Here is a 19,027-nt window from a genome sequence, read left to right on the forward strand (position 1 = left end):
GAGAAGCAGTATAGTGCAGGTGCTAGGACCTCAGACTCCGGAACCAAAAAGGTACAGATTCAAATCACACCTGCTAATGACTAGTGACAAGGCCCTAGGCAAGTTTATTTCATGTTACTTAATTTAATTATACTTAACTATACAGCACTTACGAGGTATAGGCAGGGTTCTAAATAGTTTGCAACTATAATACAATAATTAGATAGGCCAGATGTACTATCATTATCTATATCTTACAGGTGAGGGACGCGGCAGAGAGAGGTCAAGTAATCTTCCCAGTCACAGCTAGGGAATATTAGAGTCAGCTTTCAAGTCAAGATAGTGTTATGCCAGAATCCAGGTTCTTAACCCTCATACTGTGTTTCTTCTCTAATCCTGTGTGTCTATTAGAGCCACTAGGTCTACCTTATCTCACAGGATCATGTGGGATTACTGGCACACAGCCAGGTAAATGTGAGCTACTCTTCATGGCAGTAGTAATTGTCATCATTCTATTACTGACCTTCACCTTGGGTCCAGTCAAGGGTAGAAGAAAAATATTTTGGCTGAGAAAGACTTCCAAGGCCCTCTGCAGTAAAACACATTAGAATATAGTACAAATTACACAAGAATGGGAACTGTCTGCTTTGCTCATCATTGTATTCGAAGCAAGTGGTGATTATTCAATAAATATGCAGTGAATGAGGTAGGAATAAACTGAAACGCATGGACAGGGTTCTGCAGCCATGACAACTAAGGTACTACCATCACTTCTCAAATCTAGCTAAACACAAAAGAGGTAAATTTACAAGGTTCTCAGAGCACAGTGTTAGCTGGCCATTACTTAAGACAGCCTGGCTATTGGGAGGCAATGTGGTATACTGCTAGTCATTCACCTTAACTGAATGAACAAACAAGGATACCTGGATTTTAATCCTCACTCTGCTACTGGAAGTCACCCAGGCTCCCAAGGTCTTATATTATCCATCTATAAAAAAGGAAGTTGGACTACACGATGATCATAAACAAATATATTCCATTTTCTTATCACTTCATAACAATCTGAATGGAAGCCTATTACCAAGTACTCAATAAGCATTTATCAATGAAGATCATCCCAAACTGACAGATGAGGAAACTAGAATTCAAAAGTAATTTGCTCAAGGTCACAGGGTCAGCAAAGAATATGAACTACGGCCCAGATCTCTTTCTGTACTAGTCTAACACTAATGCTTTCCAAAACCCTTTTTCAGTTCAAAAATACTGTAACATTAGTCCTCTCTTCAAAGATCACTAAATCTGTAATCATTTAACATCAAATAATATTGCCTGACTTCACTACACCATGGGACAGCAGGATCAGGAAAAAACAACTACCTTTCTTTGTACATCATTAACCTAGAAAATCAAGAATTCTAAAGAGACGGGCACCTGGGTGGCTCAGTCGCTAAGTGTCTGCCTTGAGGCTCAGGTCATGATCCCAGTGTCCTGGGATTGAGCCCCGCATCAGGCTCCCTGCTCTGCGGGAAGCCTGCTTCTCCCTCTCCCACTCCCCCTGCTTGTGTTCCCTCTCTCGCCATGTCTCTGTCAAATAAATAAATAAAATCTTCTTAAAAAAAAAATGAAATCATTTGTCTTAAATACTTACGATCTCTCAATTCTGGGCAAAGATAAGGGGTTTGCCCTAATTATCTCTTTAGAATTTTTTTTTTTTTAAGATTTTATTTATTTATTTGACAAAGAGAGGCACAGCGAGAGAGGGAACACAAGCTGGGGGAGTGGGAGAGGGAGAAGCAGGCTTCCCGCCAAGCAGGGAGCCCGATGCGGGGCTCGATCCCAGGACTCTGGGGTCACGACCTGAGCGGAAGGCAGATGCTCAATGACTGAGCCACCCAGGCGCCCCAATTTCATTTTAAACCCTATGGTCTAAATTTAAGCAATGTGATTTAAAAAAAACAAAACAAAACCCTCGTAACACAATGCTTCCTGAGAGTATAGCACATAACTTCTTTAATTTTATAATCAAAGCTGTGCCACTTGATTCAAAACAGATTCACAAAGTTAAATGTAAAGGTTGTTAGAGAATGTCTACTTTATTGCTTGCTTTATTAACAAAATACATGCTTGGGGCGCCTGGGGGCTCAGTCGGTTAAGCGACTGCCTTCCGCTCGGGTCATGATCTCAGGATCCTGGGATCTAGCCCGGCGTCTGACGTCCCTGGTCTGATGCCCCTCAGGCTCCCTGCTCAACTTCTCCCTCTCCCACTCCCCCTGCTTGTGTTCCCTCTCTCGCTGTCTCTGTCAAATAAATAAATAAAATCTTAAAAAAAAAAAAAAAAACACATGCTTGACATTGAAACCTTACATATAAAACCTCCCTAGTGTTGTTAAGTTAGGACTGAAGAAAACCATCCGGCAGTCACAGTCAATTTAATAGATGGTTCGTAACAGGACAGTCAAGGTCAAACTGTTGAGTCTCTTTATCCTCCCACCTAGTAACTGAAAAGCAACTGAGCTCAAGATACTCTATACTAGTACTCTCACAAATACAAATGTCAGCTCAAGGATCACACTCTGGCTCATAAAAGACAGACTGACATGAACAAGAACAAAAGGGTAAGTAGTGCAGATGCTCCGGCCACACCACCTCGGTGACACTCAAGAGAGCACAAACTTTCACCTACTTTCTAGCAGTTTTGTCACCTATCCAATGAGAATAAATGATTATATGAATAATCAAATGATATGATGAGGAATTAGAACAGTCTTGCAATCTTGCAGAGATGAGAGACTACTGTTATTGTTACTATTTACTACGTCTGGGCCAGGAAAGTCCCCTTGCTTTCTTGGCTATATGTTCCACAGGATCCTTTTAAATTGGAACAGGGTACTAAACTCTTCTACAGTCTCCAGGCCTGGCAATCGTAGATGCACCTGGCTGGCAGGACTCTGCTGCCGAGAGATGAGAAATGAGGCCTTCAGACTCTGGGCCTAGCGGGCTCCACAATGACCGCGCCCCCTCAGTCACCTTGTCCTCACCTTGAGGAACGGAAAGACACCCTACAAGAGAGGAGAGTGCAGTCCTCAGAAAGAGGTGCCTCCACTCTTCACCTGACAGCCACTGCTTAGACCTACGCTTGCCACGGGGCGGGGACAGGACCGGGAGAGCCGAGCCGGGACGCCTTGACCTCGGGCGCGGGAGGAGCCGGCACCGGCGCTAGGCCCGCGGTCCGGACAGGTACACGAAAAGTCGGCGGGAGGTCGGGCCCGCCTCGCCTTGCCTCGCCCACAGCCGCAGGCACAGTAGGAGGCACCGCGCCCTCATGAACCCAGAGGGCCCTGAACTCGCTCACCTGCAGCCGGGTCACCAGTAGGCTGTAAGGCGCCATTTTGTGCACTGACAAAGATGAGGTCGCGTGAAAATGACGTGAACCACCGCGCATTTAAAGCTTTGGGGCAGAGGCGGGGCCTAAAGAGAAACGCATGACGCTGAAGGCGGAGCCTCCGTTGAGGGGCCAGATCCCGGCGAGCGCAGTGGGCGGAGCTTCCGTGTTAGAAACGGAGGCCTGAAAGGAAAAGAGCTGCATAAAAACACTTGCGGAAGTAAATACCGGGCACATAAATGTGTTATCGAAGGGCAAGTTTCAGTTGTCTCTTCCATCCAAATCTGGGAAAGGCATTTTTTTAATGACTTCCATGCATCTGCCAGGACCTGGCTCCCAAGCCACGACGGAAACTCCTACTTTTTAACTTGAGGTTTTGATCACGCGAGAGCGAGCCAGAGCGAGCGAGAGCGAACCGGTCTTGATGAAGCCTGGAGGACCAATCACAGCGACCGGGAGGCTGGAAAATGGAGGCTAAAGGTCGGGCGGAAGTTCTTTAAGCTTCCGGTGGCCGGCTAGCGTTTGGACTATGGCTAAACATCATCCGGATTTGATCTTTTGCCGCAAGCAGGCTGGTGTTGGTGAGGCAGCTTTCTGCTCCCAGCTGTCTGGGTGGGGATGGTGTTAGGAGCTGGGGGGTCAGAGGCTCCCATCTCATCCTTAGGGTTTTGCCTCGGAGGCGCCACGTTTCCCGCCTCACGGTTGGTAGCGTGGGAGCGCGCGGGTTTGTGGGCTCTGATGGAAAGAGGGCGGGGGCGCGCGTGCTGGGAGCCAGAGGCGGGCGGCCGAAGTGAGGTCCGGGGAAGCTCAGATTGCCCAGGACCTGGGAGCGGCCTCAGAAGGGTGTGGGTTTGCTTTGCACGGAAGCTTACGAGGAAGGTAAGACGGATAAGAGCCCGTAAGGCTCACTGCAGTGCCTGCTGTGTCGCCACCCCAAACTCGAGGATCTTCGTCAAAACCAATTCTAACTGTGCTCTTTACCATCTTTGATCTTGCAGCCATCGGAAGACTGTGTGAAAAATGTGAGTGGAACACGCCCTCCCGAACACCCCACTCCTTCCCCTCACAAGTTTGTGTAAAGCCAGCAAACGGGCATTTCCAGCAGTAACACAAAGAGGGTTTTGAGTAGATGTGCCTGGAAGAATGTGAACATTGAGTCCTAGGCTGCAACCAAAGCCCTCTCCATCTCCCCGCTCCAACTTGCACATTTTAAACATTATGTTTAGGGGGTTTGTTTGTTTTTAAAGATTTTATTTATTTATTTGTCAGAGAGAGAGAGAGCACAAGCAGGGGGAGCGTCAGGCAGAGGGAGAAGCAGGCTCCCCGCTGAGCAAGGATCCTGATGCGGGACTTGATCCCAGGAGTCTGGGATCATGACCTGAGCCGAAGGCAGTTGCTTAACCGACTGAGCCACCCAGGAGTCCCTATGTTTACGTTTTGAGAAAATCTCTAGCTTTGGCCAGGAGATGGCCTGACCCCGTCCCCAAAACACACATACACAGTTCTTTACCGGTAATGATAGAGAGTTCTTGTCTATGAGGTGATGTTCTAACCTCTTTATATATTAGTTGGTTAACTTACATGTTGAAGGGATTGGGATGGACGCTGGGTTAGCTGAGTTTTGTGATAACCAAAATAGAGGGTCCTAAAGTCACAATCAGGTGGAGACTACCGTATTTCCCCATAGCAGGAGGGCAGTAGACTTAAGGAGGTACTTGCATGTGGGCATAATTCCATTCTCTCTTCTTCGCAGGTGATGGCAAATGTGTGATCTGTGACTCCTACGTGCGTCCCTGCACGCTGGTGCGCATCTGCGATGAGTGTAATTATGGCTCTTACCAGGGGCGCTGTGTGATCTGTGGAGGCCCTGGAGTCTCTGATGCCTATTATTGTAAGGAGTGCACCATCCAGGAGAAGGATGTGAGTGTATACTAAGCTTTCCGTCTGATCTTTGCCGCTTTTATTCAGTAACTCTTTGCCAACCACGGCAAACTCCTATGGCCTGTGGAGATTACTATGTTCAGCCAGGCACGTAGGTTATAATTGCCTCAAGTTCTATGAGGTGAGGTGGGTGTAGTCCAATAAAAGGCAGTTATTTTGCATCAAGGGCTAAAATGCAACAGAAGCAAAACTTTGTCAACGTCAGCAATTTGGAGAGCCCTCTCTACTCCTTTGATGTCTCTCTGATTATTCTTAATTCAGAAACAACATCCTGCACTTTGTGAGTCCTGGCACAGTGCGTAGTATGTAATAGCTACTCAGTCATTTTCTTTACTATCATTAAAGATTGTTTGAGTGGATGTGGTGACAGTTGAATTTGGGACAACTGAAGTTGATTCCCACTTTGGCTAAAGAATGCCTTTGGTCTGATATTGCAGGATTGTGATTCTGTCTTGTGACGTTTTTGCCCCTTGACATCGTGTGGCGGCAGTGGCTATTCAATTCCTTTAGTCAAATGCCAGGATAGAGGGCTTGTAGATCTAAAACAAAAGCAAGTTTTACTGTTTTTGTTTAGGTTGGAAACAGGAACCTTCTTAGGGGGATGGGGACTATGAATTTGCTTGTTTTCTTCTTATGTATGACACAGTAAAAAGAAGTGTCGGTCGGCTGGGTGGCTCAGTCGGTTAGGCGTCTCCCTTCGGCTCGGGTCCTGGGATCAAGTCCCACATTGGGCTCCTTGCTCGGCAGGAAGCCTGCTTCTCTGCCTGCTGTGCCACTCCTGCTTGTGCTCTCTCTCTGACGAATAAATAAAATCATAAAAAAAGTTTTGTGGTTGTTTTTTTTTTTTTTACGATTTTATTTATTTATTTGAGTAAGAGGGAGAAGCAGACTCCCTGCTGAGCAAAGAGCCTGATGTAGGACTCGATCCCAGGACTCTGGGACCATGACCTGAGCCGCAGGCAGACGCTTAACCAACTGAGCCACCCAAGCGCCCCCCAAAAAAAGTTTTTTTAAGTGTCATAATAGTACCACTAAGCTAATAGAAGGTACCTGGTTACCTAATCTAGGGTAAGGCAAAAGATAACATGAGGAATGCCTGGGTGGCTCAGTAGGTTGAGCAGCTGACTCTTGGTTTCAGCTCAGGTCATGATCTCAGGGTTCTGGGATCAAGCCTCGGTCAGGATCTGTGCTCAGCAGGGAGTCCGCTTGAGGATTCTCTCTCCCCTGCTCCTCCCCCCTCTCGCAGGTGCGTGCTCTCTGTCAAATAAATCTTTTGTTTTTAATTCTTTTTTTTTAAGACTGTATTTATTTGACAGAGAGCAAGCATGCAGCAGGGGGAGCTGCAGAGGGAGAGGGAGAAGCAGGCTCCCTGATGAGAGGGAGGGGCTGGATCCTAGGATCCCAGGCTCATGACCTGAGCTGAAGGCAGATGCTCAACTGAATGAGCCACCAGGTGCCCCTCAAATAAATCTTAAAAGAAAAAAATGGGGGCACCTGCGTGGCTCAGTTGTTAAGCGACTGCCTTCGGCTCAGGTCATGATCCCGGGGTCCTGGGATCAAGCCCCAAATCGGGCTCCCTGCTCTGCAGGAAGCCTGCTTTCCCTCTCCCACTCCCCCTACTTGTGTTCCCTCTCACAGTGTGTCTCTGTCAAATAAATAAATAAAATTTAGGGTTGCCTGGGTGGCTCAGTCGTTAAGTGTGCCTTCAGCTCAGGTCATGATCCCGGGGTCCTGGGATCGAGCCCCGCATCGGGCTCCCTGCTCAGCGGGGAGCCTGCTTCTCCCTCTCTCACTCCCCCTGCTTGTGTTCCTGCTCTCACTGTGTCTCTCTCTATCAAATAAATAAAATCTTTAAAATATATAAATTAATTAATTAATTTTAAAAAATGATACATGATTCTTAATGTTCCCATGTGCGGACTAGTATATAGATGTCATCCTTTATTCTTCACAATAACTTTGTTAAATAGGGATTATTGTTATCCCCATTTTGTTGGGGTTTTTTTTAAGATTTTATTTATTTGTCAGAGCACAAGCAGGGGAGCGGCAGGCAGAGGGAGAAACAGGCTCCCTGCTGAGCAAGGAGCCCAATGTAGGACTCCATCCCAGGACCCTGGGATCATGACCAGACGCTTAACCGACTGAGCCACCCAGGTGTCCCATGTTATCCCCATTTTACAGTCTGTTACCCAGCTAATAAATGGCAAGTGCAGATTGTCTGAGTAAAGCTAGTGGTGTCCCTATTACACCTTGTCATCCTTTCATAAGTTCTTCTGGTAGGATGTGCCCATGTTGAGTAGAAACACCCAGCCCCCTCAGTCTATGTATTTGGAGCCTGTCTAGCCCCAGGAAGTGGGACATTTCAGTTGATGATTTAAACATTATCCTATCCTGAACTCTGATTTGCATTTATCTTTGTGTGTCAAAGCATATCTTTATCTATCTGATCCACCAGCTAGGTTGCACTCCTTTAGAGAAAGGACCTTGGTTTCACTATTTATTTCTCTTCCTGAGTTTTTGGTATAGTGTCTAGTATGTATTATAAACATGGTCCACATTTTGGTGCTTCTCCTGTAAGCCATCCATAAGGTCTGGTATACAATAAGTATTTTATAATTATTTATAATCTATAAGCAGTGAAACTATGGGAAGGCAACAGCAATGATGAGAAAAATATGAACAGGTCTTAAACTAGCTACAGAGTCCATAAGGACAACATTTTTTTTAACTTCTACATGGTTGTAGCTAGAGTTCTTGTCTGGAATAAGCTTGTAACCAGAGTGCTTAATAAATGTTAATTACTGTCTGACTTGTCTGCATGTGGTGCGTGAACTGATACTTTGGATCTTTGTGCTTCATTCCGTTCCTGATAATTATTTTAGACATCACTCCGTCTACTTCATACGTATAGGAATGTTCTGAGGATACTTGAGATGGCATCTAGCTTACATTTACTCAGCAGTAGTTTCCAAGGACCACAAAGCAGTCCAGTGACATGATCCAGCCTCTCAGCCTTACAGATCTTCATGTAGATTAAGTCCTTCAGACCTTTTTCCTAGGCAGAAATCCTCCTGCAGGGCGCCTGGGTGGCTCAGTCGGTTAAGCGACTGCCTTCGGCTCAGGTCACGATCCTGGAGTCCCGGGATCGAGTCCCGCATCGGGCTCCTTGCTCGGCGGGGAGTCTGCTTCTCCCTCTGACCCTCCTCCCTCTCGTGGTCTCTGTCTCTCATTCTCTCTTTCAAATAAATAAATAAAATCTTATTTAAAAAAAAAAAAGAAATCCTCCTGCAAACAAAGCAAGCCCAGTTACTGTGCTCCTCTTCCTGCCATTTTCATAATTTATAAGGGAGTTAGACCAGTGAATTAAACGGGTTCCTCACTTAGGTTTTCAGCATCAAGAATACTCAGGAGTCATATCTGTGGGCGCTGCTGCCAGAGGACTCGTTCATAATTTCTTACAGTGCAGCATCATACTGATCTGATGTCCCCTTATCCCTCAATTTCTTTATTTCTTTTATTTATATTTTCTTCAGCTCTCCCAACCAGAAGACAAGGGGAATAGCCACTAACATTTATAGAGCTCTTGCTGTGTGCCCCAAACTGTGCTGAACGTTCTTTTCCAAAAGTTCTTTGTGATACAAACAAGAAAACTAAGGCTTCCAGATGTTAAGCAACTTGGCCCAAGGTCACATGGCTAATCAGTGGCAGATCCAAGACTAGAACCCAAGTTTTCTGACTCCCTGTTTCTCATGTTTTTCATTTCATTATTGCCCCCCAAATATTAAATTTAAATTAAATTCAAATTCAAATTAAAATTAAAATTATATTTTCTCTCTAACGAGAAAAATTAAGTTCTAAGGAATAATATTTTATTGGGTGATGATAAATACAAACCATGGTAATATTGAAGATGGTTTCATCACTTTTAAGAATGGGTGGTTAGGGCGCTTGGGTGGCTCAGTCCTTAGGCGCCTGCCTTCGGCTCAGGTCTTGATCCCAGGGCCCTGGGATTGAGCCCTGCATCGGGTTCCCTGCTCGGAGGGGAGCCTGCTTCTCCCTCTTCCGCTCCCCCTGCTTGTGTTCCTTCTCTCGTTTTGTCGCTCTCTGTCAAATAAATAAATAAAATCTTAAAAAAAAAAAAAGAATGGGTGGTCACAGTCAAAGCACTGCCTCAAACCACCTCACTATATTGCTATTCTCAGGGTGATTAAGGATGTGCCTCTCCCTCTCACTGTTTTTTTGTTTTTTGTTTTTTTTTAAGATTTTATTTCTTTGACAGAGAGCGACACAGTGAGAGAGGGAACACAAGCAGGAGGAGTGGGAGAGGGAGAAGCAGGCCTCCCGCTGAGCAGGGAGCCTGATGTGGGGCTCGATCCCAGGACCCTGGGACCATGACCTGAGCTGAAGGCAGACGCGTGATGACTAAGCCACCCAGGCGCCCTCCCTCTCACTATTTATATCATTCTCTTTTCCCTGTTTAGTGTACAGCAGAGCCGTTAGGCTGAAAAAAAAGATATTTGGTAGTTTTCAAAATTAATTCATAAGTTTACCTCCTTTACAATTTCTTAAACCATGGGAAAGTTTTGGTTTTTGCCTCTGAGAAGCCTGGGTAGTAAAAACACCAGACTAGAAGGCAGAAAGCCCATGTTCAAGTCTTTGCTGCGAACATGTGGGTAGCTTTAGGGAATTCTCCCCAAAAAGGAAGTAGTATCCCTGTTATTTCATGGATACCATTATTGAGAGCTTAAAGGCCTTTCAGATGGAAAATATGATACTATTATTAAGGTCCCAATCAATGTACAGTCTGGTTTTCACATTATTGTTACTCACTAAACAGTTGTCAAAAGAATGAACAACATTGGGGTGCCTGGGTGGCTCAGTCGTTAAGCGTCTGCCTTCAGCTCAGTTCATGATCCCAAGGTCCTGGGATCGAGCCCCACATCGGGCTCCCTGCTCGGCGGGAAGCCTGCTTGTGTTCCCTCTCTCTCTCTGTGTCTCTCTCTCAAATAAATAAAATCTTAAAAAAAAAAAAAAAGTATGAACAACATTTGGGGTGCCTGGCTGGCTCAGTTGGTAAAGCACGTGACTCTTGATCTCAGGGTCTTGAGTTTGAGCTCCATGTTGGTCAGTAGTTTACTTTAAAAAAACAAAACACAGGCACCTGGCTGGCTCAGTCAGTTAAGTGGCTGACTCTTGATTTCAGCTTAGGTCATGATCTCAGTGTCCTGAGATTGAGCCCCATGTCAGGCTCCACCCTCACTGGGGAGTCTGCAAATAAAGGTTTGTTTATTTATTTATTTATTTTTAATTAAAAACAAAAAACCGGCACCTGGCTGGCTCAGTCAGTACAGCATGAGACTCTTGATCTCCGGGTTGTAAATTTGAGCCCCATGTTGGATATAGAGATTACTTAAAGAAAAAAAAGGAACAACACATTTAATTTCAATTAATAAAGCAGGCCTTGCCACTAGCACCCATCTCATAATTCTTTGCTATCATTTGTAAGAAAGATGTAGGCCCACTTTCGGTAATTGTATTTTTCTCTTTTTTTAAGATTTATTTATTTGAGAGAGAGCACAAGCAGGGAGGAGGGGCAGAGGAGAGGGAGGAGCAGACTCCCCACTGAGCAGAGATCCTTAGGCGGGGCACTTGCTGGAGCAAGCAGGAGGAGAGGGAGAGGAGCAGACTCCCCACTGAGCCCAGAGCCCAGTGTCGTCCGGGGCTCAATCCCAAGACTCTGAGATCATGACTTGAGTCAAAATGAGTTGAAGCTTAACTGACTGAGCCACCCACGTGCCCCAACTAATATTTTAAATCCAACACTTACCATTACCAAAACATAACGTAGCAAATGGAAATCTATACAAAACTGAAATGCAGGAAAAAGCAATGAAAAAATTTTTGAGATCAGAAAAACACAATTACTGGGGCACCTGGGTGGCTCAGTAAGTTAGGCATCTGCCTTTGGCTCAGGTCATGATCCCAGGGTCCTGGGATGGAGCCCCGCCTCAGGATCCCATTCACAGGCATATTCAACAAAAGCTAGCCTGTTCCGGAGAGCACATCCTCATCTCATACAGCATTGGTAGAATTTGGGAACAACAATTAGACCCTTGGGAGATGTGTAGAAAATAAAACGCAGGAGTGTTTAGGCAAGAAAACAGGAAACAGTCTGTGAGAGACAATGCCATAAAAACCAAAGATCTCATAATCCGATACATTGGTTTTCCAACTGTTTTTTTAATATTTTATTTATTTGACAGAGAGCAAGTACACGAACACAAGCAGGGGGAGTGGGAGAGGGAGAAGCAGGCTTCACGCCGAGCAGCGAGCCCAGTGTGGGGCTCAATCCCAGGATCCCAGGATCATGACCTGAGCCAAAGGCAAACATTTAACGACTGAGCCACCCAGGCGCCCCCCAACTGTTTTTTAATATGTAGAGTCCTATCTTCAGAAAGTGTTTTACAGGGGCACCTGGCTGGCTCAGTCGGTTAAGTGTCTGCCTTCAGCTCAGGTCATGATCCCAGGGTTCTGGGATCGAGTCTCACATTGGGCTCTTTGCTCAGCTGGGAGCTTGCTTCTCCCTCTCCTGTTCTCCCTGCTTGTGCACTCTCTTTCTGTCAAATAAAATCAGGAAATCCATTTATTTAAGTATTTATTGATTTGTAATTCTGTAGATAAGTTCTACCATTGTGCTAATTTTATACGTGACTAAAAAGAGATACAAAGAGATTAATAACATCAAAAGTCAGGTGGCCTGACACCACAATCTACCATCTTAACCTAAGCTGTGAGTACGGAGCTGCCCAGTTTGAAGGATGGGTCCTTGGTATCACCTGGCACCTCACAGAACTCTGCAGGGCTCTCTACAGTTTGTACACATGGACCTGATCTGGTCCACTTATTTTACAGTTAGGGAATATGAGTCCAAAGAGAAGTGATTTGCCCACAGTCGTGCAAGTCAGTAAGGCATAATAAGCCTAAACAGGCTGTCATAGCACAACATTTCATAGCATCTCTAAAGATAAAGAGCTTAGAGCATGGTTGTGTTTGGTATCAGGCCACCTTCACCATAAGAGGCAGGTGCTGCCTCATTTGCCCCAGGACTTTAAATAGAGCTTACACGGCCTGAGTTCACATCGGGAGCTGTTGGTGGGGCTGGGCCCACTCCCTGGCTCCCTCAGCACACTGAACTCCACAGATAGCAGTTCTCAAGGTAATATATACTACATGTTTTTTAGAAAATGATGAAATGTTAGCGTTGGCTTTGTGTGTTTTTAGGGATTTTTGTACGGTGTCGATATTGGCCCCCCAAAAGAGAAATCACCTAAATTAGAAATGAGATGTCTAAGGACTTGATCATTAATTCATTCTAAAGCCCAGTGTCCCAGGGAGCAACCTCCTTTGATAGCAGGTGTTTAATAAAACCAGACCTGTGAAGGTTTTCTCTAGTAGCATCTTCCCCAACTTTCCTCCCATCATCCCAGATCAACTGAGGTAGTCATTATTTCTGCAGAACACAGCTTCCCAGGGGCTTCACTGAAACCGCTCAAGCTCACAAAATGGCCAGGGGAACGTGTCATTACAAATCAGTACGGACCTTCAGCAGCCATCTCTAACACAGGAACACTCTTCCCCCAAGACCATGTGTCAAATTAAGTGAATTAAAAGGACACATCAAGCCCAGTTTTCTCCTATGGTATTTAACATGTAAAGTACTATCTCCTAAAGCCTGTAGGGTTTTTTTTTGCCTTGGTGGTGTTCTTCCCTTTCTTGAGCTGGTGGAGGAGAGCTAAAGAGCTTGATCTATAGATGATCATTACAGATTGTTTACCTCTCACTTGAAGAAAACCCTTTGGATATCTTAAGAGTTAAACTCTACCTCAGCTATATCATATCTGCAACAGAAGTGGGCTGAGCATCCGACATTCTAAGTGCAGGCCACGCTGTCTGGAGAGTGGACAAGCCCTGGGCACATTCTAGATGCTCAATAAATTCTTGATGATTGACTGCATAGGATAACTGAGCGGATAAGGTAAATGGCTAAACCCACTGATCCATAACTTATTTTTACCTTCAATCGCTCTCAGTTCAGGCTCAAAGACTTCTAACAACTTCTCTATGCTGTTTTCCAGAGAGATGGTTGCCCAAAGATTGTCAATTTGGGGAGCTCTAAGACCGATCTCTTCTATGAACGCAAAAAGTACGGCTTCAAGAAGAGGTGATTGGCGGGTGGCCTCCTCCTCCCTCCCAGTGCAGCAGCTGCCAGAAAAGATGCCTACCACCAGCAGCGCAGAGGGAGTAGGCACAGGGCACCGCCCGAGTGCCTGTTAGTACACGGGCCCCTCTCCTCCCTGCCTCTCCTCTTACCCGGAAAAGAAATCTTTCACAGAACACTCTGGCACACCGTAGCAGAGGAAAATAGATAGACTGGTTCATGATTTTTCTTGAATTCAAGAAACAAGCATGTTTTCCAAATTGCTATGCTCTCTCTACACCAAGAGCTTCTGAAACAGCAATACTATCATCTCAGTCTTCTGTTTGAGGAATTGACTGTGAAGCTACCGCAGTGAGAAACCTGTTTTTGGCAGCTGTCCTTGATGAGACATCTGCAGTGGGGTGGGGGGCTCTCCGAACAGTCAGCGTGGGCATTGGATCTTGTAACACTTAGCCGGTGGTGCCTATTCATGTTATTTTTCTTCTAAGAACTTGGAATCCCTTTCTGTTGCTGTTGTATTAATAAAGCAGGTGTTTCTTTTCTGGTACTCGGTCACAGTCCCAATTTAAGTTTGACTCTAGGAATTTATTTTAGTCACCCAGGAATTTGTGATTCAGAATAGGCGTATTGGGATTCATCAAGCACCTTCTTCTCTTATTATTGCTGGAAGGAATTCTAAACCATTGATGCCTTTCGTTATAGATAAATCAAGGTTGTTTTTAGAAACTTACTATTTTTTCTTCCTGTTCAACTTTTTTTTTTTTAAGATTTTATTTATTTATTTGACAGAGCGAGAATAGGAACACAAGCAGGGGGTGTGGGAGAGGGAGAAGCAGGCCTCCCGCTGGGCAGGGAGCCCGACGTGGGGCTCAATCCCAGCACCCTGGGATCATGACCTGAGCCGAAGGCAGACGCCCAACGACCGAGCCACCGAGGCTCCCCTCTTCCTGTTCAACTTTAATTTGAACTGAAGAAATGACTTCCAACCATGGTCACAGGGATGAGACAAAATGTGTTCAAACTGATGAGTTCAGAGAACGGAACTTGGTTGATTCGTTTCACAAAGTGGACATAAATACATTGAGTATATGTTCCCCTTTTTTATTATTTTTAAGTAAATACACAGAATAAGGGCAAATGCAGACGTATCCTTTACCCTAACGCAACTATTTACTTTTTCCCTGCTAGAGGTGATCAACAGGTTATCCTAAATAATCATAATTTGAGACTTTAGTCAAGTGGTCTTTGACACCATAGATTTGAAGCAGGTTTTGAGTCCTTAGGAATACAGAGGCTTGGCCCAAGTTACACTGAAATTTAGCAGCAAAGACAAGGAACAAAGATAGTCTTCTGACTACTTATCAGAGCTTTGGTTTGGATCAACAGAACGCTTGATTAATTGGGATATATTGAGGGTCAAAAATTGAATTAAAATACAATCTCTGCCTTCAAGAAATGGAATAATGAAGGCAGCCAGAAACAGTTTAGAATAACCCAGGGAGGATGCACAAAGGAGGTTCTTGGCCTAGGTTGGGGGCACCTCAGGAAGGCCAGTGGAAGGTCATAGCCACAGGGGTAACGATAATCCTTAAAGCTTTCCTGTCTCATCTCCTACCACTCTTCACACTCTAGCCACTGGGGCTCATTTCAGTTCCTCAACTGCTGGTTTCCTTCCTGCTCAGTGCTTTTTACCTATTAAGCTCTCTCTAATGCTCGGTCCCCCTTTTGTCCAGCTGTTACACATCCTTCAGACCTTAGATAATATTGCCTCAAACGATGCCTCTCCTGACCCCCAATCTACGTTCATTCCTCTTGTTGGAATCCCACATAGCACCATAGCATTTTGTTGATAGTGTTTGGTGATTATTGACAGCCCTCCATTAGGCTGGCTCCATGGTGGCAGTAACCAAGTCTGTTTGGCCCAGCAGGTAGCAGCTCCTCAGTATTAAATGAATAATTGAAGTCAAGGTGGATAATAAACTGGGCTTTGAAGGATATATTGGAATCTACGGGCAAAGGGGTGGGTTGGGCAGATAACGACATATGTGTGGGGGAAGCAATCTGAATGGGCAATGTGTTTGGGGAGCTCTCTGAGCAATTCTAAAGTGTGGGTCAGGGGGATTATGGTGTGTCAAAATTGTAGAGACCAAGTAATTTTCAGATTAGAATTTGTCACTGATCCTATAGTAATTTTAGTTTTAATGTGTACTGTAAGTCAAAATGTTTTGTCTGGATAAAGACAAATCAACTTTTAAAATTTGCTTATTAACCACCCTGGTCCACATAACATCTTGCATTTACAAACATCAAAAGCTACTCCTTAGGGGTGCCTGGGTGGCTCAGTCGTTGGGCGTCTGCCTTCGGCTCAGGTCATGGTCCTGGGGTCCTGGGATCAAGCCCCTCATCGGGCTCCCTGCTCAGCTGGAGGCCTGCTTCTCCCTCTCCCACTTCCCCTGCTTGTGTTCCCTCTCTGTGAAAATAAATAAATCTTTTTAAAAATTAAAAAAAAATTAAAGCTACTCCTTAGTTTCAGCAAAACACCACTTTAACTGTGCTCCATCAGACTTAGCGAGCATACCTCTGAAGGGTATTGCAACCGAGTTTAAGATGAATGCCCAGATGATTTCAAGGGCATACCCCACCCCCATGCTCCATTGCTGAATGGAGCAAGTTCAACCTCAACCCAGTGAAGTCTGCTGAACTCTGCTCCTCTCACCTAGTTTCATAATCCAGTTGTTGGTTTGTTTCTTTTCCAAGGCCAAGAGAACAATACAACTAATGAGTTAAGAACACCTGTGATAGGGGCGCCTGGGTGGCTCAGTCGTTAAGCGTCTGCCTTCGGCTCAGGTCATGATCCCAGCATCCTAGGATCGAGCCCCGCGTCCTGGGATCGAGCCCCGCATCAGGCTCCCTGCTCCGCGGGAAGCCTGCTTCTCCCTCTCCCACTCCCCCTGCTTGTGTTCCTTCTCTCCCTGTGTCTCTCTCTGTCAAATAAATAAATAAAATCTTAAAAAAAAAAAAAAGAACACCTGTGATAAAGTGAATGGTCTTGAAGTTCACACTTGATCTTAGCCAAAAGGCCGAGAAGCGATTGGTCTTGAAGTTCAAATCCTTAATTGTCTATTTTGGAATTTCAAGTTCAGTCCTCTTCAATTTTAAAAATTAGGTTAATAATAGTACCAAATTCTCCGCTGTTGGGAAAACATAACTTACAAACTGAATTTTAACCTCTAACACTATACAATTCTGTGGCAAGAATTAGAAAATGATCTCAGCCAACTGTATATGTCTACAAAAAATCAGAATGGTCTTAAAAATTTTAAGTGTTGGGGCGCCTGGGTGGCTCAGTCGTTGGCTGTCTGCCTTCGGCTCAGGTCATGGTCCCAGGGTCCCAGGGTCCCAGGGTCCCGGGGTCCTGGGATCGAGCCCCACGTCGGGCTCCCTGCTCTGCGGGGAGCTTGCTTCTCCCTCTCCCACTCCCCCTGCTTGTGTTCCCTCTCTCGCTGTGTATCTCTCTGTCAAATAAATAAAATCTTTAAAAAAGTTTTTTTAAGTGTTTTTCTCCATTGTTAAATAAGCATTACCTGGGGCGCTCAGTTGGTTAAGCATCAGAATCTTGATTTCAGCTCAGGTTATGATCTCAGGGTTGTGGGATCAAGCTTCATGCTGGGCATGGAACCTGCTTAAGATTCTCTCCCTCTGCTCCTCCCGCCTCTAAAAAAAAAGCACTACCTAAAAAATAAACAAGTATACCTACATAGATCTAGTTGAAATAATTGAACTCATCATGGTCAGCCTGAGAAAGTGGTGCCATTTCCTGGATTTATGGCATTATTATTATTTATTAAGTATTCAGTATTTGATATTGATTTCTAGGTTTTAAAAAGAATAGGTGTCTTCCAGTTTCTCAAATATACTGTACACACATAGTAATTTAATTTCCTTTTTTTTTTTTAAGATTTTATTTATTTATTTGACAGAGAGAGACACAGCGACAGAGGGAACACAAGCAGAGGGAGTGGGAGAGGGAGAAGCAGGCTTCCCGCAGAGCAGGGAGCCCGATGCGGGGCTCGATCCCAGGACTCCAGGATCATGAGCCGAAGGTAGACGCTTAACGACTGAGCCACCCAGGCGCCCCTTAATTTCCTTTAAACATTGCCCTCAGGATGCCTGGGTGGTTCAGGAGGTTAAGCGTCTGCCTTCGGCTCAAGTCATGATCCCAGGGTCCTGGGATCGAGTCCCGCATCGGGCTCCCTGCAGAGTGGGGAGTCTACTTCTACCTCTGCTTCTCCTCCTCCCCCTGCTTTTGCTCTCTTGCTCGTTCTCTCTCTGTCAAATAAATAAATAAAAATCTTAAAAAAAAAAATTAGTTAATTAAAAAAAAATTTTTTTTTTAAGATTTTATTTATTTATTTATTTGAGAGAGAGACATGGCGAGAGAAGGAACACAAGCAGGGGGAGTGGGAGAGGGAGAAGCAGGCCGCCATCAGACTCCCTACTCAGCTGCTCCCCCTGCTTGTGCTGTCAAATAAATAAATAAATAAATAAATTTTTTAAATGTGTGAGCTTTATAATCAGACCTGTATTTGAATTCTGCTCTGCTGTTGACCTTTAGTGAGTCATTTAGCCTTTCTTTATTTCTTTTTTCTTATCTATTAAATAAGGATAGGGGCACCTGGGTGGCTCAGTTGGTTGGGCATCTGCCTTCTGCTCCGGTCATGATCTCAAGGTCCTGGGATAGAGCCCCGTGTTGGGCTCTCTGCTCAGCGGGGAGTCTGCTTCTCCCTCCCCTCTGTGCTTGCTTTCTCTCTCAAATAACTAAAATCTTAAAAAAAATTATAAGGATAACAAGGCTTACCTCTTCAGGTTGTAAGGATTAAATTTGACCTTGTAAGTTCCTTACCCTTATGAAGAAGTCTTTACATAAATAGTAGTTCTTTTACAGTGGGTTCCTGCTTTTTCATAGATAAACATTTAAGTCCTGGCATGGAAGGTCCTCGAAATGGTTCCCTCTTCATTTTTAAAATGTTAATGTGTCAGTATACACCAAGATAGTACATCCACCAGGTGTGGACCTTGACCTGCAAGTTAGCAGTTTCTAAATTAAGATCGGGGTGCCTGGGTGCGCCCGCGGTTGAGCGGCCCACTCTTGATTTCAGCTGAGGTCATGATCTTGGGGTTGTGAGATCGAGCCCCCCGCCCCGCCACTGGCTTCTGCACTAAGCTCAGAGCCTGCTTGGGATTCTCTCACTCCCTCTCCCTCAGCCCCTCCCCCCACCCCCACCCCTCTCTCTCCAATAAATAAATAAAATCTTTAAGATTAACCAGTTTGTTAACTATACTGGAAATAAAAACAAAAGAAAAAAGAAAATTAACTCCACGGGGAATCAAACTGAACTGACCAAATTTCAGAAAAACGATGTCACCCTATTCTGATCTGCAGCTCTTTAGTAGTAGTTTGAAGCTAGGCATAAAAGTGGAAGATTATTTGCCTTGGTTGAAATTTT

The 19,027-nt window shown here is 44.9% G+C and overlaps 2 protein-coding genes across 5 annotated transcripts in view; one reads left to right on the forward strand and one right to left on the reverse strand.

Moving 5' to 3' along the window:
* The window catches only part of ACO2 (aconitase 2), a 56,820-nt gene extending 53,376 nt beyond the window's left edge, over window positions 1-3,444 (reverse strand). The window contains exons 1-2 of one of the 2 annotated variants that reach the window (XM_034987410.1): window positions 3,332-3,382; window positions 503-568 (exon numbers count right to left, since the gene is read on the reverse strand). In XM_034987410.1, coding sequence (XP_034843301.1) covers window positions 503-568; window positions 3,332-3,367 — 102 coding nt within the window. In that variant the 5' untranslated portion in view covers window positions 3,368-3,382. Of the gene's footprint in view, window positions 1-502; window positions 569-3,331 lie in introns of both variants that reach the window. The other variant, XM_034987411.1, reaches the window with a different exon arrangement.
* A 358-nt stretch (window positions 3,445-3,802) lies between these two features.
* PHF5A (PHD finger protein 5A) lies at window positions 3,803-16,381 on the forward strand. Of its 3 annotated transcripts, none has more exons than XM_034987418.1 (4): window positions 3,803-3,942; window positions 4,360-4,383; window positions 5,115-5,281; window positions 16,278-16,381. In XM_034987418.1, exons 1-4 carry the CDS (start codon window positions 3,891-3,893, stop codon window positions 16,305-16,307), a joined length of 273 nt encoding a protein of 90 aa, XP_034843309.1. In that variant the 5' UTR covers window positions 3,803-3,890; the 3' UTR covers window positions 16,308-16,381. The 3 variants fall into 3 exon arrangements, with proteins under 3 accessions (XP_034843309.1, XP_034843308.1, XP_034843311.1); XM_034987417.1 differs by lacking the exon at window positions 16,278-16,381 and adding an exon at window positions 13,438-14,067; XM_034987420.1 differs by lacking the exon at window positions 16,278-16,381 and adding an exon at window positions 13,210-13,350.
* The last annotated feature ends 2,646 nt before the right edge of the window (window positions 16,382-19,027 follow it).

The sequence above is a fragment of the Mirounga leonina genome, unplaced genomic scaffold (assembly GCF_011800145.1).
Source record: "Mirounga leonina isolate KUSES-001 unplaced genomic scaffold, KU_Mleo_1.0 Mir_418, whole genome shotgun sequence".
In the NCBI taxonomy this organism is placed as follows: domain Eukaryota; kingdom Metazoa; phylum Chordata; class Mammalia; order Carnivora; family Phocidae; genus Mirounga; species Mirounga leonina.